The sequence below is a fragment of the Chelmon rostratus genome, chromosome 22 (genome assembly GCF_017976325.1).
Source record: "Chelmon rostratus isolate fCheRos1 chromosome 22, fCheRos1.pri, whole genome shotgun sequence".
Taxonomy (NCBI): Eukaryota; Metazoa; Chordata; class Actinopteri; order Chaetodontiformes; family Chaetodontidae; genus Chelmon; species Chelmon rostratus.
In genome coordinates, this window is record NC_055679.1 from 18,594,898 (window position 1) to 18,617,530 (window position 22,633).

General features: G+C 43.9%; 3 protein-coding genes across 5 annotated transcripts in view; 2 read left to right on the forward strand and 1 right to left on the reverse strand.

Annotated features, from left to right (window-relative positions):
* LOC121625676 (RAB3A interacting protein (rabin3)) overlaps nt 1-6,145 on the forward strand; it is a 15,630-nt gene extending 9,485 nt beyond the window's left edge. For 2 of the 3 annotated variants that reach the window (XM_041963870.1, XM_041963869.1), the window contains exons 7-14: nt 748-825; nt 1,266-1,484; nt 1,574-1,702; nt 2,075-2,187; nt 2,284-2,307; nt 2,649-2,748; nt 3,340-3,409; nt 3,694-6,145. In XM_041963870.1, the coding sequence (XP_041819804.1) occupies nt 748-825; nt 1,266-1,484; nt 1,574-1,702; nt 2,075-2,187; nt 2,284-2,307; nt 2,649-2,748; nt 3,340-3,409; nt 3,694-3,776 (816 nt within the window). In that variant the 3' untranslated portion in view covers nt 3,777-6,145. The remainder of the gene's footprint in view (nt 1-747; nt 826-1,265; nt 1,485-1,573; nt 1,703-2,074; nt 2,188-2,283; nt 2,308-2,648; nt 2,749-3,339; nt 3,410-3,693) is intronic. The other variant, XM_041963871.1, reaches the window with a different exon arrangement.
* A 329-nt stretch (nt 6,146-6,474) lies between these two features.
* On the reverse strand, nt 6,475-15,032 carry tmem19 (transmembrane protein 19). Its single transcript, XM_041963909.1, has 8 exons — nt 14,787-15,032; nt 13,235-13,382; nt 12,361-12,474; nt 9,164-9,301; nt 9,009-9,085; nt 8,724-8,901; nt 8,146-8,355; nt 6,475-7,833 (listed from the first exon to the last, which is right to left on the reverse strand). The coding sequence occupies exons 2-8, from the start codon at nt 13,362-13,364 to the stop codon at nt 7,673-7,675; spliced, it is 1,008 nt and encodes a 335-aa protein (XP_041819843.1). The 5' UTR covers nt 13,365-13,382; nt 14,787-15,032; the 3' UTR covers nt 6,475-7,672.
* A 3,438-nt stretch (nt 15,033-18,470) lies between these two features.
* On the forward strand, nt 18,471-21,861 carry kics2 (KICSTOR subunit 2). Its single transcript, XM_041964142.1, has 3 exons — nt 18,471-18,984; nt 19,556-19,844; nt 20,664-21,861. The coding sequence occupies exons 1-3, from the start codon at nt 18,753-18,755 to the stop codon at nt 21,481-21,483; spliced, it is 1,341 nt and encodes a 446-aa protein (XP_041820076.1). The 5' UTR covers nt 18,471-18,752; the 3' UTR covers nt 21,484-21,861.
* Nucleotides 21,862-22,633: the final 772 nt, after the last annotated feature.

The window sequence follows — 22,633 nt, forward strand, 5'->3', positions numbered from 1 at the left end:
TCATGTTCCCGTTTCATTGTGAAATCCAAACCCTGCAGCCATTCAGCCTCTCAGCCACTCTGTCTTGATCCTCCATCGAAGCCGTTAAAAAAAAACCCCATCTGTGGCTGTTTGCTGCCGACGGTTCAATCAGAGAATCAGCTGCAATGATCAATTCATCCACTGAAAGAAAATGAGTCAGCAGTTATTGTCCTACATCATTCACACCAGCCCGAACAGCCGGGTTCAGACTCAGACTCTGACTGAATAAGGTGACTTAACGACCGCGGCCCCGCCCACAGAGACGCCGCAGGGCTCAGGGCTCACACTGTCTCCACACAGGGAGACAGACAGGATCTGTCCGGCTGGCCTTCACAATGTGTCGTTCCTTTCCTCTTCACAGTCCTCCTCCTCCTCCTCCTCCTCCTCCTCGTCTCACTCCTTTTCTCATAGAAGGTGCTGGGACTCTTATCTCTGTGTGTGTGTGTGTGTGTGTGTGTGTGTGTGTGTGTGTGTGTGTGTGTGTGTGTGTGTGTGTGTGTGTGTGTGTGTGTGTGTGTGTGTGTGTGTGCGTGTGTGTGCGCGCGTGTGTGTGTGTGCGTGTGCGCGCTTTACATTATGTTGCTGTTGTGAGAGAAGTGTTTCTTTGAATGCACATTGAGTGTGTGTAGATGTTCCTTCACCATCAGAACTGAAACTAAAATCACATGTACCGCAATGTAAGTTTTCAAAAATATCAAAGTGTGTGTGTGTGTGTGTGTTTTCCAGGAGGCCCACAAAATGGTCAGAGAGGCCAACGTCAAACAGGCAAACGCTGAAAAACAACTGAAAGAAGCCCTGGGCAAGGTGACGGCACTGAACTCTGAGCATGTTCCTGTCCAGTGTGAACACAGACATGAAACACACACTGATACCATGTGACACTTCCTGAGCATGCCATTATCTCCACTCAGAAACCTTGAAAACAAGTTCTTCAGAACGTCACGTTTTTAAGTTTTCTTTAGTATCAGAGTAATCCAGTTACAGATGTCTGTACGTCCACGAGTACTCTGCAAACAGGCGCTGCTAATCGCTGATTCAGCATACTGTCGATGCTGCCAGTTTGACAAGATGTCAACAAATACATGCTAAAAACACGGCGCTAAAGAGAGAACGGTAGCATCTACCTGTTCAGTTCTGTGGTCACGCTGCTTCTCAAACTGTGTGTTAGCGTTAGCATGTTTCCACCTGTCAGATCAGCACAAACAGTTGTGACTCCTCCTCCTCCTCCTCCTCCTCCTCGTCAGATTGACGTCCTCCAGGCGGAGGTCCAGGCCCTGAAGACACTCGTGCTCTCCTCCCCCACCTCCCCCCTGGGTGAACTCCCCCCCGCAGGAGCGGTAGGAGGAGGGGTGAAGACTCCCTTCAGAAAGGGCCACAGCAGGAACAAGAGCACCTCCTCTGCCATCCTGGGCACGCAGCCCGACCCGTCGGCCACGCAGCCCATCGTACGGGAGTGCAGAGAGGTAGGAGGGCACAGAGGTTCACCTGGTGGGGGGTGTTTCAATCGCAGCCTGCAGTGTGTGAATGTTAACCCATGCTGTGGGACATGCAGGCCGACAGTCAGCTGTTCAGTGACTTCAAGGCGTGGAAGGAGGAGCCGACGCTGGACCGAGGCTGCTGCTTCCTGGAGAGAGTTTACCGCGAGGACATCTACCCCTGCCTCACCTTCAGCAAGAGCGAGGTACGAGACACGCTCGCAGCCGGTCCATGACGTACGGGACGCAGTTCATACATGCTGACTTTACTGATGATGTCGAGGCTGAAGAAGCTTCTGTGCTCTGAACAGTATTTACGGTTAATTTAACTAATTAAGCTCAAAATGAGACGCTAACGGAGCCTTCTTGGATAAGACAGCTGGGCGTGGAAACACTGTCCCCCGTCCCACAGAGAGCGATTCTGTCCTAAAGACCGCAGCTTTAGAGGACAAACACTTAGTTCAGCTCAGACTGTTGAAGCCTCATATTAACTAACGCTGTAAACACGTTAGGGGTCTTTTAACGTCCAGTATAAACTGGAGGAATTTAACGTCCTTCATCGTCCTCTTGTCCCTCAGCTGGGGTCGGCCATCTTGGAAGCCGTGGAGCAGAACACGCTCAGTGTGGAGCCGGTCGGTTTCCAGCCGCTGCCTGTGGTCAAAGCCTCGGCGGTGGAGTGCGGAGGACCAAAGTGAGACCACACACACACACACACACTCTTTCTCCTCCTCATCAGGCTTTCACTCTTTCATCATCATCTCTCCATCTTCCTTCATTTCTTCTGTAGTGGGCGAAGGGCCGAGCTCGTCACGTAAGTCTGACTCTCTCTGTCTCTCTCTCTCTCTCTCTCTCTCTCTCTCTCTCCATTAGCATTTTTAATCTCTCCTCAGTTGCTCCTCGACCCCACCTGACTCCTCCAAACCCCCCTGCTAACTCTCAATAATCCCCCCTTCACTGCTTCCTCCTGTCCAGGTTTATCAAAGCGATCCAGATGAGACGAACCTTGATAAATGTTTAACAGTCCTCCCTCTTTCCTCCCTCCCTTCACTCCTTCCCTGCCTCCTCGAGTCTCAGTGTTAGTCCTGTTTGTCGTTCAGTTTTCCTCACGTTGAAACTAAAGCCTGTAAATGTGTCTGTGTGTGTCTTCGATAGAAAATGTGCCCTGAGCGGTCAGACCAAAACCTGTAAGCACAGAATCAAGTTTGGAGATTCGTCCAACTATTACTACGTGTCTCCCTACTGTAGATACAGAGTGAGTACACGCACACACGCACACACACACACACACACGCACATGCAATGCAACAGTCAGTCAGTCAGTTTTTACCTCCATTCCACATTCATTGCATTTCCTGTGACTGCTTCACAATAAAAGCCTCCCCGTGCTTTGCCAGTTGAATGCTTTTAATGTGAAGCAGCTGCAGTAATAAATGCTGTTTTAGCATTAGCAGTAGCTGCGTCCAGCTCTGATTCGTCTGTAGGGGATGAACATGAAGCTGATGTCAACAGTTACTCTGATCACATGTTGCATCATTTCCTGTGAATCCCTCGTGCACGTGAAGGCAACTCGGCGGAGCAGTGGCGGACCCCGCCACCTACCATTAGAAGTAGTGGAGAGATTTACAGAAGGTTAAAATGTCTTTTACGTCTTTTAGACGTTTGTTTAAATCCAGACTTGTGCTTGATCATCACATTCAACAAGGCTCAGAACTCATTTTGATGTCAGCTGTGAGCTCTCTGTGAGCCGGAGCTCTGTGTAGTGATCCATCCCAGACTCGCACTGTGATTGGTCGGTCGCGGTTTCATAGAAATGACTTTGTTTGTCTCTTTGTGTTTTTCACAGATCACAGCAGTGTGTAACTTCTTCACCTACATTCGCTACATCCACCAAGGGCTGGTCAAACAGCAGGATGGTGAGACGCACGCACGCACGCACGCACGCACGCACGCACGCACGCACGCACGCACGCACGCACGCACGCACGCACGCACGCACTAGAGGCTACATGCAAACGAGCCCCAGTCACAGAGGAATCCATCGAAAACCCAGAATGTCGTTCAAAACATCTGGATAAGAAACAGAAAATATAAATACTCACGTCAAGTACAAGTACCTCAGAACTGGCCTTGCATGCTGTAGTTGAGTAAATACTTAGTTACTTGTTGTGACACATGCTTCCCTGTGCTGCGTCCTCAGCGGAGCAGATGTTCTGGGAGGTGATGCAGCTTCGCAGAGAAATGTCCTTCGCTAAGCTCGGCTACTACAAAGACCAGCTGTGACCGACGGACGGCGCCGCCCCCCAATCACGTCGGACTCTGCCCTGAAGCTCCGCCCTCCCCCTGGTTCTGGTTTCCTTCTCTCGGCCCCTCCCCCGCCTTTGTGTGAGTGTGTTTCTGTGTGAGAGAGAATAAATGTGGTCGTTTTCAGCCGTCACGAAAAAGCCTGAAAGACTGACGTCAGTGGTTACTGAGCTGGAGGTTTGTTTAGTTTCTATTGAGTTTGAATCCAAAATGTGAGATTTCCTATTTGAAACGTGTAACACTCCAGAAAAGAGAAGTGAAAACCGACATATGCTGGCATTTAAACCCATCTGAGGAGCTCTGACTTTGCTTTTTTCTCCCCCTCCTCAGAAAGTTTAGCATGGCTGAAATAAATCATTCGTATTCCTCAGTTACAAATAAAAACACTTTTCTGGACAGATGATGGAGGATCAGAGCCGCAGCGAAGGAGGAGAAATATCTGAGATTTAGTCGTTGAAATATTTGGAGAAAAAAGTCGTTTTCAAAAAATAAAGTCATGAAACAGGGAATTTTTTTTTTTTTAAACTGATAATTTGAGAACAAAGCTACTTTTTTTTTTACAAAAAAAACATTTCATAAAGTTTTGAAAAAATAAATGAATAATAATGTTTTGAGAATAAAGGTTTAATTTCAGATATTTAATCACAGTAAAGAGCTGAGTCAGTTTTTTCTCTACGTATCGTGACTTTTTCTTAGTTCAAACAATTTCATTCCGTATTTTCTTTATATAATTTTAAATGCAAAACGTTACGACTTTACTTTCCTCAGAATTCGGACTTTAATGCTGAAAACGTTGACTTTGTTTCTGTAGTTTGTAAAATGATCTCACAGAATCACAACTTCATCCCAAAACACTGACTTAACCTCATAAATATTACTTAAAATTACGACCCGACTTAATTTCCACATTTTTGTCTTCAGCATTCTTTCTAGAAATCTCAGATATTTTTTCGAAGTGGCCCTTTTGCTCTCTCAGGTTGGCTCAAATAACTAAAACCTGTTAAAGTTCTGCTGAGGTTACTCTGGCGTCGCGTGAAGTCAGTCGGCTGCTCTGAATCTTTGTTCAGAAAAGTAAAAATGTCTGCTGGAGAGAAATGAGACACCCACCCGTTAATATGATGAGCAAACAATCAGCTGTTTACAAAATGAAACTGTGTATAAGCTTATATTTAATTGTAGGTTTTGTTGTAGTAAATGATGAAGGCGGTCCAGGAAGTTGAAGGAAGGACAGTTGGATGCAAGATAATCAGAAGATCACGAGAACAAAATTCAAAGCCTCATTCAGACTGGATTCATTTAGGTAGATTCTGACATTACCTGCTCTGTCACCCACGTTAGTCACAGCTGCAGTTTCCAGCTGTTTACCAGTGAACCCGCTGCTCCTCCTGTCATTTAAATCCCGTCCATGTGTTTTAAAACGGATCTCTGAGTTTATTCTGTGAAGAGCTGCTCGTCCTTCTTCTTTTTTGTATGTGAAATTGAAGTAAGTCAAACTGTTTGCTAATCTGAAACATGCTAACGCTAATATAGGCCTGTTGAGGAAACGGTGCCATTAAAAGTGTGCAGAATTAGCCATTAGCAGCTCCCGCTTGCAGTGTCACTGTTGATGTACAGACAACTGTCACTGCATCTCTTTGATACTGAAGAAAACTTAAAAACAGGAACATTCTCAGGCAAGTTCTGCACTGTCTTTTTCCCCCAAGATATAGCATATTTGTGGAGGTTTCTTCTCAATGTACATTGATATCCTCAGGAAGTGTAAGTCACACTGAATGATATCAACATGTCTCGTCTTTGTCCTGTTGGACGTTCATGTCTACCACAGATTTCACTTCTCGGTGCTTTGAACAATGAGCACAGTGAAGGTTCCACCTGTAGGGTTAATCCTGTCTGAATGGGGCTTAAAATGTGTTCTCAACTTTATAAAGCCGAATCCAGGAACTTTATTTATAATTTCTTGAAGAGTTTATGATGACGATTTTGTTGTCGGGTGGTTTCAGATGTTGGTGAGGCTCCAGGAGAATTGGGTTAAAGGGTAACTTAAACACCACATTTACATTTTCTGCTGTTCAACACTACGTGACGTTCTGGCATCTTTAGGTACTTTGACAAACAAATTGCAGGGAATTGTCCTTTAACAGCTCCTGGAGTCTTCAGCCTGCTGGAATTAATCAATCAGGAAATGTGTAGATAGCAAGGTGTGTGTGTGTGTGTGTATAAACTTTGTATATGTTAATTTAAACCTGACTCCTCTGCTTCTCTCTCTCTCCCATTCGAAGTCAATGTCACTCTCCCGGTTTGGTTTAGTGCCTTTTCTCTCAGACACTCTGAAATAAAAACAGTAATACCTCTGGAAAGCCGTCGCTGTCCGTGGAGTCTGTTTCCCACCACACACACCAGGTCAAAGGTCAAGATCAGCGACAGTCAGGTGAGACATTCAGCACCTTTACACTCAGGTGTAGCCGTTCAACATTTCTTTGGATTATTCTGAGATTAGGTTTCATCTGGGATTGAAGTTCAGTTTGTAGTTTGGTTTCACTAGTGGGGCAGACAAATTAAAAACAACATATTTACATAAAGATCATTATATGTCTTATAATGCACCTGACAAACAGGCCAGCTTCGATCTTCTGATTGATTCACACAAAAAACAAATGAAACACACATTGAATTTAAGTATGGCCAGTTTATTAGCACATCAATGGCAGAAAATGGCTTTCCAGTTTTCCAGTGCGTGCAGAGCTGAGAGAAATGTGAATTCATCCTGTGAAGCAGACTCCTTTTAGAGCATGAGACATACATACTGAAACACTTCATTCAACGAGCACGAACCAGCTCAAATTTAAAATGCGAAACGAGGTCACTGAACAGTTTTTAAACTGTGTGGGTTTCTTTTTTAATTAATTGGGAAATTAGACTTTTTTCCAAGGAACTTCTGAATGGAGGTCAGACTGCAGCACAGCTGTTAAATAAGAGGAAAATTTTGAAGTCTCTGCGATGATAAACTAGGATTTATACTTGAATGATTTATTCAGTGAAATAAACGAATGCCAATTAAACTGCTTTAAAGTTTTATTATGAATTGATATGAAAGGATGGCTGCTGTTTGTAACTCCAGATATCCTACAGCCATTATAAGACTGTGGCCCCTGGACACAGACAAGTGAAAGACCCCCAGCTCCTACAAAGAGTGACACACAAAATGGTTTGTGGTCATTATTATTGTCTTTTAGTGGTTATTTTGTGTCTCTTTGTGGTTGTTTGTTTTGGACTTCATCAGGTGTCGTACGCAGATTGTTCAGTTTCAGGCTCACGGTTCTTTCCGTCAGAGACATTTGAAGCAAAGTTCAGATTATTCAGTGAATCTCCACGAGGCTTTAGGCTCCAGCATGACCGGCTGTCCAACAGCCGTGTGTTTATAGACCGTCCTCAGCCTCATGTTCACCTGCTGCTCCGTCCTCTTCATGCAGAGCAGCTGCGTCAGTCTGCTTCACCTGGTTTACAGCGATACAGGTGAGTAAGGTTGTGTCTGTTCAAAGGTATTCACGGTGCTGCGGTTGATAGACCAGCTCTAAGTCTGAAGCCTGCTGAGGCCTTCAGTCGAGCAGGTGTTCTGGTTTTTATGCTCACTTAGCTCACCAATGTGCATGTGCAGTCACCTGCAGGACATCGTGGACTTTTCCTTCCTTTCCTCTTCATTTTCTTCCAAAGAGTCTTCATCATGATCAAAGTCTAACAACACATAACAATACAGGCTGTGTGTGTGTGTGTGTGTGTGTGAGAGAGAGAGTGTGAAATATGTAGTAAAGTAGTCATATGTCTCAGAAAACCTCAGATTGTTCTGATCAGTCCGTCGCTCCACGCTGTTCGTCTGTCTATCGCGGCCACATCCCCCACGCCAGCCCGGGCAGGATGAGCGCGATGAGGACGGAGGAGAACAGGTTGACCGCGTTGTTGTCTAAGATGGGTTTCCCACAGATCCGCCGGGTGGTGGCGGACTCGTAACAGACCACCTTCCCGATGCTGGAGTCAAAGCCTGAAGACAGACGGACGGGGAGGAAACTGATCAGCAGCTCGCTTCCAGGAGAATCACCTGTCCAGGTTCAAACTGCACACTTAGACTGTATTACTCAGCATATATTATCTACACTGGAACTGTGACATCACTTCCTGTTTCTGGACTGAATGTGGACTAATGCAACTGTTCTGGGGTTGCTACCAACAATTATGTTCACAATAATCATTTACCTGCAGACTAAAACCCAGAATACCAGTCATGACAATAACTAAAAGTTACACGTTGATAAAAGTACATCTGACTCCTTCACATCACGCCTGACGCTCCTACCTGAATACTGCATGTGAGCCCCCAGGAAGGAGTCCAGCATGGATCCCAGCAGGCCGGCCATGCCGCCGTACACCATGATCGGCCACTGAGGGTCCGCCGCGTGCAGGTCGCTGACCAACAGGAGCTGTGTTACAAAGTAAGCCACGCCCACCGCGAGTCCGCCCAGGAAGCTGGCGGCCAATCCGATGGGAGTGACCCCTCCGTTTGTTCCTGGAGCGTCAAAGAATGAGAATCAGAGCAGATCCAAAGAAGCGAATGATCGGCGTGAATCTCATCCTAAATGTTTAAGAAGTCCATTTAACAGGAAAGAGGACTGAACTTTATCTGTGTCATTAATCCTGTTACTCGTCCATACAAACTGCCTTCACACTCTTTCACATCATGAAAAAAAGCTTTATCATTTATAGCAGCCTTAGGTTACAGACGTCACAGAACCACGAATAAACGTCTGACATCGACAATATTCCTAGAAACTCTAAACTTATGACCCACTGTGAAATTACCTCATTCTAATGCCTAACATGTTCTTTCACAGCTGTTTGTGCTGCTGCTTCACTCTCTGCTCTTTGGCTTCTCACCTGCTGGGACTTCCTCCCAGGTGGTGATGAGTCTTGGCTGTGATTGGCTGAGGACAGGCCCCACCTCTGACGCCCAGGTGTCCCCAGAGCTGCAGGCCAGCGCTCCCACTAGAGCGAGGCACATCCAGGAGGCGGAGTACTGCTTACTGAAATCAACAGGGATCTCGCCTGGACCCACCTGAGACACAACAGCCAATCAGAAACCAGGAGGAAATAAACAGCTTTGCATGTTATAAAAAATGTTTGGATTATTAGCAGGACTTTTGGAACTGTGTGTGTGTTTACCTCAATCATGTAAAGCAGCGCCAGCTCTGTGGGAACTCCTCCATTACAGAAGACCTGGACCCAGTTCCTCTGCCCCCCTAAAACACACACACACGTTAAACCATCAGATTTTCAATTCAGATGAATCGAAAACACAAAGCCTTCACATCTCTCACCTTCTTTGTACTCGGCGTCTATTTTCTTCTTCTGCGCTCCTCCCCAGCGGGTCAGTCTGGAGGAGGTGATGAAGAAGGCCAGCAGAGAGGACAAGAAGCTGTAGTTGGCCATCGTCAACACGAAGCCAACGAGGAGAGCTGAGAGGAAACAGAGATCTCATGAGAGAAAAGCCTGAACTCTGCACACAATTTTAAATTCTATTCGCTCATCACATAGCCTCGCCACAATAAAAGCCACAGAACAAAGTGATGGTCAGAGTTTCACCTCCAAATTCTCTGTTTTGGATTTCAGTTTCAGGATGTATCACCATCACCTCATATGCTCTAAATATCTGTGAAGCGCATCCTTCAGCACACTAATCCATCAAACCAGTAACAGTTTCCTCATATATTCCCACACTTCTCTCCATGATAGCCCACAGCGGCAGCAGCCAAATGACGCCATCTATGCCTTTTTTTTTCAGAAAACTAAGCTTTTCCACATATCAAATTGATTCGTTTTGACAGATTTAGCCACAAAGACTTATTCTGTTGAAGAAATGTGACCCACGAAGCACCACATGAAAATAAGCTTTGTGTGAAATTAAAGGTCGTCAGTCATTTTGAACTGTGTCAGCTCCAGAGAAGAGTGTGGAGTGGAGAAGCCCTGATGAGGTTTGCAGCAGACGGGATACGGAGTACTCAGTTTTACGCCACCTGAATATTGTTTTACAAACTGGTCTCTTACTGGAATAACTACAATTAAACCAATAGAATCATTATATATATATCTCACCACCACTGCCATATCCTTGAGAAGCACGACCTCTGGAATTTGAAAGCTTAAAAGTTTTTAGTATGCATGCATTATTTACAAAACACTCCATGGACTTGCACCTCCTCCGTTAAAAGAATATATAAAAGTTAAAGTCAGCAGAGGCAGAACCACCAGAGCCAATCCCAGTGGAGACTGAGAAGTACCTTACAGACACACGACCTTTGGACAATCTGTTATGTCGGTTAAGGGCAGTAATCATCTGGAACAACATACCATGTACAATAAGAGAATGGCCCACAGCACCTTTAAGGCCCACCTCAAAAACTGACTCAAAACAAACCAACAATGTAATCATGGCTAGGCCGACCTCACGCAGAGCGCGATACATATACGTATGTACCGCGCTCTGTGACTGTCCGCCATACTTCGCACTGACTTTCTTTGTTGTTGTTGTGCAGTGCATGCCTACATATACGTATATATGCACTGCGATGTATTATCTTTGTGTACTTAATTTGTGAATGGGACTTTTCAAGTGCTGTATCAAGTATCCGATGTCTTAGTCCACTGTAAGCGGCAGGTGTGGGCCACCACATGCACTTTAACAACTAGCAGTTTATAGAATTGACACTGCACTTTATATGTATGTCTGAATGGGAATTTTAATGTGAACTACATACATACATACATACATGGGGTGAGACACAGAGCAGCAGCCTGACACTCAACACTGCTCCCCGTACACTTACTCACTCATGTGCAACATCAGTGTGTACTGCTTTGTGAAATATCAACATTTCCAATGTGCGATAACGCAAATTCTACCTTTATCTACTTTACTTTTTATAAATCTACTTGTTTATCCCCTTTGCTGCTATAACACTGTGATTAATGCAGCAATATCTGATCTCTCATCTCGGCTCATTAAGCCTTGAAATCAGCCTGGAGACACATTTCAGTGTCACGCGTCACAGTTTGCAGAGACTTGACCAGTAAACAGCTCATTTCGCCGTCCACAGGATGTTGAGAGATTGGATTTTAGATGAGACACAGGAGTTGAAGACCACAGCACACACACAGATCATCCTGAATCCTTTCCAGACTTTCATACAGGTTTCAGAGAGGAATTCTAATCCAAGACTAGATTTTGAAACTGTCGCCGTGCAAACTGTATGACTGCAGCTTTATTTTAATCAGCAGAGGCTTCAGCTGCTAAAACTGTCGAGCTAACAAGCTAAAAGCCGAACGCTTTGCAATCATTAACAACAGCTGTGTGCAGCTAACACCTGAGCAGCTACCTGACCCTGTCCTTCACAGCGCTGGCATCAAACTGAATCTGGATCCTCAAATCGAGAATCAGACCAGACACTTTCTGAATTCTTCAGCATTCAACCTGTGTTTTACATCAGATGATGAGAAGATTAATTCTATGTGACATAAGTTTGGTTTTGGCTCGACGAGACTGACTGAAACAAATATGAATATAATCTGATGATAAAAAGACTAAAATGTCGACAGTTTCATCGACTAAAGCTAGACTGAAATAATTTCCTTTGACTAAAATGCTTCATCAACTAAAACTTATTTAACTTTACACGAGTAGCTGCTGAGCTTGTTAACTCCATGTACTTTTTGTTGTGTTTGAACTTAAAACAAACAAAAGTCATTTCAGTTATATTTACATGTAACTATTAACTGTGGAAACATTTCAGGGAGCTATTTATTTAAGTTTTTATTCAACTTTATAAGAGATGCTTCTGACTCTAGGAGCTCCATGCACTTCTGGAGCTATTCGTTTTCTATTTGTTCGGTTAAATAAACAAGCTTTAGGCATTTAAACCAAGTTCAGTGTTTGTATTATTCAACATTTTAACGCCAATTTTAACACTTTTACTGCAAATGAATATCGGCTCCAAATATCGATTATCGGCCTCCTTAACTACTAATAAAAACTGAAGCACCCATATCGGTCGGTTTCTACTATGAATACTGAGCATCTTTGACACAAAAACCTCTTTCTTTTCTCCTGAAACTATGTGACACAAACCAGTAAAGTGGTGGGTCAGAAAACCAAAACAATGGGCTACTTAAAAATCTTCACACTGCACTGTATCAGTGTAAGAACAAGCACCTGTCGCCGTCGACCTGCCTTATTATTAGATACAGAGAGATACCTCAGCATATTTATCTTGTGTTTCTATGGCCGCTGGTCTGAGAGATACCTAACATCATTTCACTAAATGCGCACAATGACGAATTAAGGATCACATGTCTTAAAAGAAACACCCCACGGAGCAAAGCAGAGCTGCACAGCTGGGTTTTAATTCTCTGTGGCTTCATCACAAGGGCCTCCTTTCATACCACATCCAATCAATAATTGCTAAAAATTATTCATCGGCGCAGCTTTAAAAAACGGTTGAATTCACGGGCACACGCTCACCTCCCAGTGCTCCTGAGCGGTCCAGACTGCGTCTCTTCAGCGCCCTGGCCGTCAGAACGAGAGGAATCAAGATGGAGAACAGCCATCGCCACGGCGACACAGGCTGCAGTGTCCCTGTAAACACAGAAACACACACACCACTGTAAAGATCACTAATGTCTCTCCACCTGAGAAGCTTCAATGACAGGCTCAGACAGCAGCACAGAGCCTCCTCAGTTTTCACTGAAGAGAAGGAAACGTTTGAGTGCTGCAGTTTAACACTTAACACTCTTTCATACACATAGTTAATCTGGTTTGCTCTGGTTACCAAGTTGCAGATTATTATTTGTGGTCACACTTAAACAACCTACTCTTCAAATTAAGGATTTACTCTAACACAGGAAACACACATTACACTGACAAGAACAAGGCTGAAATACCAGCAAGCACAAGGCTAAACTGTATAATGAATTATGAAAAAAGTGCAACCACATATCATGTTCACTTCTGAGAAAAAAAGAAACAGATTGAGCGTGAAGAATTCAGAGACTCTTCAGAGGAGAACACATGATTTGTTTCAACTCAGTTTTCCACTTAAGGATATTTTTATGGCAGCTGTGGTCAACCACATTGTGTTTTCATGTTGTCCATCGGTCGATCTGATTCTCATCAACATGATATCACAATTTCTTCATATTTGGCACCAACGTTCACTTGGACTTAAGGATGGACTGATGAGATTTTGGTGGTCAAAGGTCACTGTGACTGCACAAAAGACATTTTCGCCCACAAGTCAAAATTTCACCCAAAAGAATTTTCATGCATGTGGCCATGTGTCCGACAGTGTTAACATTCCCTGAACGGAGAGGAGAGGTTGTCCAGACAGGCAGCTCACCGTAGTAGGTGCTGATGGTGAGAGAGATGACCCAGAAGAAGAGGGAGAGGGCCAGGGTGGCACACAGCACGATCATATCAGTCATCATCTTTACGTACTCCTTCATCAGCACCTGGTTCTCAGACTCCATGCTGACAGAAAGACCGAGCTGCAAGACAGGAGACAAGTCACAGCTACATCAGTGTGTGTGTGCACGTTTGGATGATGTTACACTGCCGTCACAGTAAAGAGAAACTGGGTGAAACCAGAACCAGACCCAGAGTCTGGTTCTGCTTGAGGTTTCTGACTGCTAAAAGGAAGTTCTTCCTCGCCACTGTCACCAAGTGCTTTCTCATGAGGGAGCTGTTGGGTCTCTGTAGATGAAGAGTTTGGTCTGTTGCTGCTCTATTTGCAAAGTGTCCTAAGACAACTTTAGTTGTGATTTGGTGCTATATAAATAAAACTGATTTGAATTCTCATATCTGTCTACATCATTTCTATTTGTCTGACTTAACTTCAATTCAATGTGGTTGACAGCATCAGTTGTGAACCTACAGACCTACATCAGCAGGTCCCCTCAGGTTTATGGGGCTTTACAGTGCATTTCAGCTGCCCGGCCCCCAACTTAACTGTTTTGGTTCAGCCGTGTTTGGCTGCAGCAGCTGTTTTCAGAGAAAAAGGTCTTAAAACCTGCTGTACACAACCTGCTCAGCACCAAACACAGCTGGGGAGCAGCTGGTGAACACGGTGGAGCAGTTAGCAGCTCAGTAGTCACTCTTTTTGCTTCTGCAGATCCCTCGCTGCAGCTCAACAGAGAAGCACTGTCTATGGGGATATGAAGAGGTAATCTCATTCATAAGGGACTTTGGAGGATGCTGATCTGATTTGTTTCAGATGAACTTTTGAACGTATTTTAGCACAAGATGAGGCCTGTGTATTTTGTTCCCCACCATCTTTTAATGGCCGTTATGAACAGGATGAATATTACAAAACTTTCTTCAGTGTTCATGTGGGCACCTGACTGTTGTTTTGAGGCGGCCATTGAGACCCTCACCTTTAAAACCAGTAGGAGCAATATTCTGACTGTATGTATATTATCATGTTGCTCATCTGGTACAGCTGAGTGACTTTGTCATTGGTTCATTCTTTCACAAGGAAAGGCCGTCTGGCACTGCACCAGCGTATTCTGCTGGAACACCATCAGCACACCTGTAAAGCAGAGCTACAGGTCTGCTCTTTGAAGCACTAGGCTACATGTATACGCAGTTAATGCATGCATGAGGGCGACACATGGGAAATGGATTTCCCTTTTAAGAGGCTGTCAAATGTAATAATTTAAGACGAAAAATCATTGATACCAGCGATAAACATTGACGAAGAGACGTTGAAACGGCTCCACTGCACATGAGCTACTTTAGCTAGCAACAACGGTAACTAACGTTAGCAAAACGTGCTGATCTGTCCCGTCTTAAGGCGTTAAAAATGACACGTTTAACTACATTTCAACAGGGGTAACTTGCGAAAACGTACGCCACTTCTTTAATTACACACAGCCGAATGGAAGTGAACTCACCAGTTAGCTCTGGGGCCATTATGAATTACAACTGTCAGCCTTCTTTGACAGCTAACTAAGTTAGCTAGATTGAACAGCGTTTACAGTTGAGATGAATGTATTTTTCTCTCTTCAAACGTGGACCAAGCGACGTAACTTACACGTAACATCTGTATTAACTGAAAAACTATGTTTGAGTAAGTAGCATACAAATAAACCGAATTCACTCCTTAGCTGAGGCACCGTGTGCTACACTCCGTCACCGGAGGAGAGGGCGGGACCGAGACGGTTTAGTTAAAGGACCGACTTCCGGAAACAAACCGTTGACAATTCTTAAAGGGACAGTAACCTGCTGTAAATCACAGCTGTGATGGACATAACAGGTATCATTCTCCACATATTTTGGGACAATAATTGCTTTTCAATATAGTCACAAATTCAGAAGAATTTCCTCCATTCCGAGAAATCACATATGGTTCGTAATTTTGGCATGGCGGGCGGGACTAGTCTAAATACTGCAATACCCATGAGCCTCGACCAGCATTGCTACGGAGACGAAGTCAGTCAGAAGGGTGAATCAAATCGGCAACGCTTCATCCTTTTAGTAGCATAAAACATGGCTTTGCTGAATTCGCCTAAACACCACACTCATTTGCATTCACTGCTAAACGACCAGTTCAGATCAATTACAGGAAGGGTTTAAATTTTTGAACTGTTAAAGATCACGTACTATAAAACTGTGGACAAAGTGCTGATGTAATCTGTGATCACATGGGACAATTTTGTCTTAATGAAGAAAGCATTTGAGCACAAAAAGATCTCTGTCTCAAACTGTTCATACAGCTTTCACAGGAACACAAGCTCTTTCTTTCACTGTCACAAATCTGACTGGAAACATCTCAAATGTAAGATCCAACTGATCAATTACACACTTGGTAACTAATTCTCTGGTATTGTGCAACACACTGAGAATGCTGATGGACAGCAGAGAGGTGAGTTATGCTGCAAACATTTACAGAAAGCCCAGTAGTTCATATAATAATCATTTGTTTCTTGTGCTTTCCTTAGATGCAACATTTTCTCAGTGTCACAGAATTAAAAATTTCCAAGATTTATATGTGGACAGGGCGTTTGTCATCCACATATGGTCTACCACCACCTCATCCTTTCAGATATTTTCAATTTAGACACTGTATTTCTACCATTTTTCCCAGTTTTCCAATACTTCCCCCGAAAGAACCTTGGGTTGATCTAATTTCTTTAAATTGACATCAAAACCATTAAAAGTATACATACTACAGGATCTTGTGCCAGACGCAGCCACTTACTTAAGGTGTTGCATAGGGATCATTTTCCCAAATTTAGACTTTCAGGTGTATTCCTGGATGTTGAAGATAAATGCAATAGATGTCACGACACTTCCTGTAATTTAAGTCATATGTTTGTCCTTTGTTCACAACTACATACCTTTTGAGATAAGATTAAAATATCCTCCGTACTTCATTTTAATTTGCAGCCTTGTCACCTTGAAACACTTGCTCAAAAACAAATTATTGCATTTACTTCTCTTATAGCCAGACGAATCATACCGCTTCACTGCAAATCCACCAAAAGTCCTTCCATATGCCAAGGGCTGAAAGGTGTAATGTTTTACTCAAACTTGAAAAATAAAATACACACTGAAGGGCTCAAGGGAGAAGTTTTTTTTCATATATGGCAGGCCTTTATAACCCACTTTGAAGTTCTGCAGCGTTTGCCTGCCAACTGAGGCTAATATGTCCCCTTGCCTATTTGTGTATGTTTGTGCGTTTGGTTTTTCCTTTCCTTTTTCTCGAAAAAAAAAAAATCTCCACAGCTATCGCCAGCATTATTATTTCATTTTTTAATTGCTTTACTAATATTTTTATTGCATGTTGGTTTATTTTATTTTATTGTAGTTATCTTAATTTTATTCTTTCTAGTCTTCTTATCTTTCTTACTATCTGTTCCTAACATGGGGGTTGCAATGAAAATTTCACTGACATGCTCAATGACAATAAAGACTCTTGAATCTTCATCAGAGCTGAAAGGCTCTAAACCATCAGAGTGAAGAGATAAGATGATTGCAAGGATTTTCATTTGACTGTATTTTCTTGTTTTGTTGCTTCGGGACATAAAGAGGATTTAAAGGCATAGCCGCACTGGTTGTTTGTCTGCTGAGGTTTTTAAATGCAAGAGATGACAAGAGAAACATCTGTTTAGGGTTTGGGAGCTGCCATCACTATCCTTGCCACAAATGCTGCCACTTGATCACAGCATTAGAAAGCACAATGTATGTTTCCATAGTTATGCACACGACTGCACATCTCTGCTGAACCACATGATGCTGCAGCTACAGACTCCATTACTAAGTGTCTTTCAGCAATAAATAAATGGATAATAACTTCTTAAGTCAAACGCAGATAAAACTGAAACCCAACTAGTAAAACTAAAACCAATGACTGCTGATTCATGGTTTTATTTCAGTCTGACTCGATTTCTGTAACACATTATTTACTGGCCTCCTGAAAAAAATCCATTGACAGACTTCAGCTCTTAAATTTCACTCTTTGATGTAATTCTCTCATCTGCTAATAATATTCAGCGGCATACAGGACTTTTAAACCATGATTCAGTTACTTCAGAGTTTACATCTTTTCGAGCAGGTCTTTATCTTGTTAAATCTGTCCACCAACTCTACATAGATTCAATTTAAATACTTAAATGTGCCTTTAAAAATATCACATAATGTAACAATTAGGAAGGCACTGACTGAGATCTGCTCAAACCTCAAACTATTTATATCCAGTGTGAAATTAACATTTACTGCAGTTTACTGAAATGACAGAAATCCCTGAACACACACACACACACACACACAGATGAGAGATGGTGTCACCTACCGAGCAGGGAGGAGTGGAGGAGCAGGAGAGTAAATATGATTTGCTCATTTTGAAGCAGTGACCACTTTTAAACGGAGCAGAGGTCCACCCCTGGAGAGAGAGAGAGAAAACCGACAGCATGCATATGTCAAAGACTCATGGGAAATGTAGTTGTTGAATACTATCTAAATAGTCATTGTCAAATCATTGTTGCACAAGTCATTGGTTGTTACAATTCATGGTGGGTGGGACATTAAATGTCTGATAGAGTTCATGACAGTCTTTACAAAGTAAGATAAGACAAACTTTATTAATCTCCAGCTGGGGAAAATCAGGCAGCATTGATAGAAATGCTTTGTTTGTCCACAGAGGCCTCACTGAAGCAGAAATCATCTCAGTGGTTGTATTACCAGAACACAGAAAACCAGAAATGTTAAGGAAGCACAAACACATACATGAACGGCAAGTGAGGGTTTATCTCACTAGATTTGTGAAAGAGTAAAGGAATCTGCAAGTGTGTATTCAGATCGCACAAACCTGTAAATGTGTATTGATATACTAAATGTGTACATCAATCTGTAAATGTGCACTAAGACTTATAAATACGTAGATGGATCTATACATGTGTACTGATATTCTAAATGTGCACACGGATCTATACATGTGTACACCAATCTGTAAATGTCAGATTTGCACGTGTGATACATGTTGTACAGCCCGATGACACTTGCAGCTCTACTGCACACGCCGCCAAACGTATTTATTTTGGTCCTCTTGACGTTCCGTAGTGTTTATATCCTATGTAGCCAATATGGCGTTGTGCGGTTAAGCAGTTAGCTGGATACGGGCACATTTTTTTAAATTTTGTTTTTAAGTATATAGAGACGGCATTTATTTACATCTCTATGAAGGGCTACGGTTTGAAATAATGCAGAGCTGTGTTAAAGTCGGTAGACTGTGTGTATTTTCTTTAGAAGAATGGTCATTTCTCGCTTAGACGTTAGCCTGTCGCTGTGCTAACACGGTTAGCTCACCGCTAGCTCGCTCTGGCAGGCAGCTGGTCAGTTTGCGGGAGCGTCTCTGACCCATGACGGAGGTGGAAGAGCTGCGGCCCGTTCCCCGGGAGCGGGCCATCCTGGAGAGCTTCTTCACCCAGCTCGGCATGTTTTCTTTCGACCGGGCTAAGGACTACGTGGAGAAGGAGAAGGACAACAGTAAGAGTGCCGGGGCCATCTGGGCCGCTCTGCTGGCCGCTCTGGCTCACCTGGCCGCCGCGGAGAAAGCCTACCACAATATGACATTCCTCGGACAGAAAATGGGTAATGTTCATCTGTTTCTCAGGAAGGATAGGAGACACCTGCAACCGCTTAAACCTTCTCTTAGCTGGGGTGTCCTCGTCTGTGTAACGTTATTGTCATGCTGTGATGAGAACGCATTGGACGAAGGAAAAAACAATAATTAATCATAGTTTGTATGATTTCCGATTCTGTCGTCGCAAAAAATAAGATTCTTACAGTTCATAATAAGATACCACCGTTTAAAATTGTGACTACTGCTTTATTAATGGTTTTCTGATGCTTAACAATAAGTGTTTTTAAAGTATTAATGTCAAAAGACTTAAATTATCGAGATATTTTGGCTTTTGTATTTTGACCTCACGATTCACTACTTGATATAAAAATAGTTGCATTAAATAACAAAATTTCTTAATGTCTCAGTTGATAAGTGAGATTAGGGCGTACTGACAGCTACAGACTTCCAACACCAGAGGGCGCTGTAGCACATGAATGTTAAAGAAAGTCTACTAGTTTCATCTCATGGTGGTGCTCCACAGCAGAAGTCTGATTTATATTTCTAAGCTGCAGTGTTTCTTTTCCTCTCCCTCCTCAGGCGGCCAGTCCTTCTTCAGCCGCAAAGACTCCATCCGAACCATCTACACCTCCCTGTACAACGAGCTCAGGAAGGTGGTGACGATGGGGCGTCACAGCCAGCCAGGTTCCGCTTCCTACCTGGAGGACCTGCTGTCGCACCTGTCAGAGCAGCTCTGCCACTTCACCCAGGCCCGCATGGAGATGGCCGACCTGTACGAGAAAATGCACTCACTGGGCAGCCAGAAGAGCATCAACTCCGAGGAGCTGGTCACCACGCTGGAGGCCATCCTGCACAAATACAGCACCAAGTGTGTGACAACTACTTGCATTTTGTAGTGTTTTCTAAAATTACATTTTTTAGTACTTCTAGTGCAGCAGCCTGAGACACTCATTTCTAGGACGATTTAAAACCAGTTTAAATGAAAAACAAAAACATCCAGACTACAAAGGGTTTGATGCTCAATCATATAAAACATTATCATAGAAGCAATTCTTCTGCATTTTGAGTACATTTACTTTTGATACTTTAAGCACATCTTACTGATGATACGAGTTCATAAGATTTTGAAAGCAGGACTTTCATTATGAAGTATTTACTCAAATAAAGGCTCTGAGCATTTTGTCCACCACTGAATTAGTGAGATAAAAGATAGAAACATGTAAAGGAGGGAATGACATATTTGGGTTGGGGGAAGAAAACTTTCTGCTTAATCCAGCAAATGCAGGATTCCACCTTCTTCCCCGGAGACATGTCAGCGAAAATGTGCCCTGCGACTGCAGCAGGAACACTGAGTGCACGGCTGAGCTGTGCACTGAGCTGCAGCAGGTCGCAGGATGACACACCACACATCACTAATTTGACTGTGCACTGAAGGGTGAAGGTGATGTTCGTATCTGCAGACCTGGAGAAATATACGGACCCCGGATACTCTGTGCGTGCGTGCGTGTGTGTGTGCGCGTGCGTGAGCGTGTGAGCTCACAGTCAGATCCAAACTTAATTGCAAATCTATTCTCCGCATGACAACAGCTGCTTTCAGGTCACTACAAATTAGGTCAGCTACTGTCTTTGCATGTGTTTTTATTGTGTTCCTGTTTGACTACTAACCTCCTCTTCCTCGCTCCCTCAGGTTCCACCATCCCATCCTGTGCCGTGTGGAGGAGGGCTTCCAGATGGAGGTAGACGTGGTGACCCAGTTACTGCGCTGCCAGGCCCAGGTGTCAGAGTGGAGTTTCCTGCCGGCTCTGCTCAGCCTGCACGGCGCCAACTCCAAGCTCACTACCTGGGGTCAGCTTTTCCAGCGGCAGAAAGAGACCCGCAAGCATCTGTTCGGAGGTCAGTCCCAGAGGGCCGTGCAGCCCCCGCACCTGTACGTGTGGCTGCAGCGCTTCCAGGCGGTGCTCCTCGCCAAGTTCAGCTTCTACTTCCATGAAGCCTTGAGCCGGCAGACGGCCCCGGCCGACATGAGAGCCCTGACCGCCCGCACCACGCCGGACTACCACGGCAAGATCTGCTCCTTCATCCGCAAACACGACGCCAGCAACGTGTCTCTGGTGTTCGACAACCGCGGCTCGGAAAGCTTCCAGGGCCATGGATACCACCACCCGCACTCGTACCGAGAAGCGCCGAAAGGCGTGGAGCAGTTCCCCGCCGTGGTGTCGCTGCCGTCGGGAGAGCGGCCGCTCACGCACTGGCCGAACGTCATCATGATGATGGGAGACCGCGCCGCTGAGCTCAACACCCTGGACAAGGTGGTGCACTTCTACGACGACAAAGTCCAGAGCACCTACTACCTGACGCGGCCCGAGCCGCACTTCACTCTGGTGGTGATCTTTGATGGCAGGAAGTCGGAGAAGGATCTGCACATCGCCGCCTTCCTGCAGGAGATCTCAGGCTCGCTGCGGAACTCCAAACCCTTCAGCACCCTCAAACCCGGATCGAAGGGCTGAGCCGCAGCAGCAGCAGCACACAGAGATACTGAACCTCGATCATTTCTCACAAATAACTAAAACATTCATCTTCTTTGGGAGACTGTTTCCTGCGGGCCAACCAGCAGTCCTTCCTGTTGCTTTACATCTTGTTTTGCCAAAAAAAAAAGTTCCAGACCAAAGAGACGCGCCAGTTCAACCACTCTGATTCTCTGATCCTGGGGGCGACGCACACAATGCTGCTGGCTCTTAAAGCCTTTATTTAAGATTTATTAAGGATTTTAATTTGCATCAATTACTGTTTTAACATTTTTTTTTTATTAGCTTATATTTACTGTGCTTGATACAATTTGAATAAAGCTCTGAGATGATTACACATCCGGCCTCATTTCCTCAACAGTAAATGTCTGATTTTGATTTATTTTGTTTAATTTTGATCATCAGTTGAATCATTAAATGAAAACTTAAATGCCGCTAAGCTGCTTAACAAAGAGGCGTTCACTTACTGTCGTACATACAGCTTCTGAGCAATGATGCAGCCACTTAGCTCCACTGTCTCCTGCTCCTCTATGCTTTGCCTTCTGCAGAGTCTGAAAGATGCAACCATTTCACCGCTGTTTGCTGAGTGCATCCACCCACTAAAAACACCACCATCGTGTTGGGAAACAAGTCTGGAGTCTGAACTTTTCAACAGACAGAAACAGTTTAAGAAGCCGCAGATTTACAGAACACACCTGGAGGTTTATTGAGCGTTCAAACAAAACATTTAGCGACATTTCATGTAAAGAAAGGTTCAATCAGTTCTCGACTTGAATGCTAATTTATTCCGATTTATTTATAATATAAATACAACACGTTGATACAATCCATTTGGCTATATGAGCTCATCTTTAGGAAGCTCAGTTTTCAAATACAGCAACACTAACAGACGAAAACCATTTCCTTAATTATGAAACACATTCAAAGAAACCTCCCGTTGAGTTAAAATGCACCAACATGTTATGATGCTACATGCCAAGTACACAATCCTATACATCAAAGTGCAATGTCACAATGGGTTAATGCTAGAATTCATAATTCAGTAATCTACTAAACACTTTATTATTATTTCATTCAGAGTGCTGCTGCTCTTCGTTCAGGACATGCGTGAGTGGATTCACAACTCCCCAAA

Coding starts and splice junctions, on each gene's coding strand:
- kics2 (XM_041964142.1), top strand. CDS start 18,753: ATGACGGAGGTGGAAGAGCTGCGGCCCGTTCCCCGGGAGCGGGCCATC. Junction 18,985..19,555: donor ATTCCTCGGACAGAAAATGG/GTAATGTTCATC, acceptor CTCCCTCCTCAG/GCGGCCAGTCCTTCTTCAGC. Junction 19,845..20,663: donor CTGCACAAATACAGCACCAA/GTGTGTGACAAC, acceptor TCGCTCCCTCAG/GTTCCACCATCCCATCCTGT.
- tmem19 (XM_041963909.1), bottom strand. CDS start 13,364: ATGGAGTCTGAGAACCAGGTGCTGATGAAGGAGTACGTAAAGATGATG. Junction 8,902..9,008: donor CGCTGCTTTACATGATTGAG/GTAAACACACAC, acceptor GTTGTGTCTCAG/GTGGGTCCAGGCGAGATCCC. Junction 8,356..8,723: donor CTGGGAGGAAGTCCCAGCAG/GTGAGAAGCCAA, acceptor TTGACGCTCCAG/GAACAAACGGAGGGGTCACT.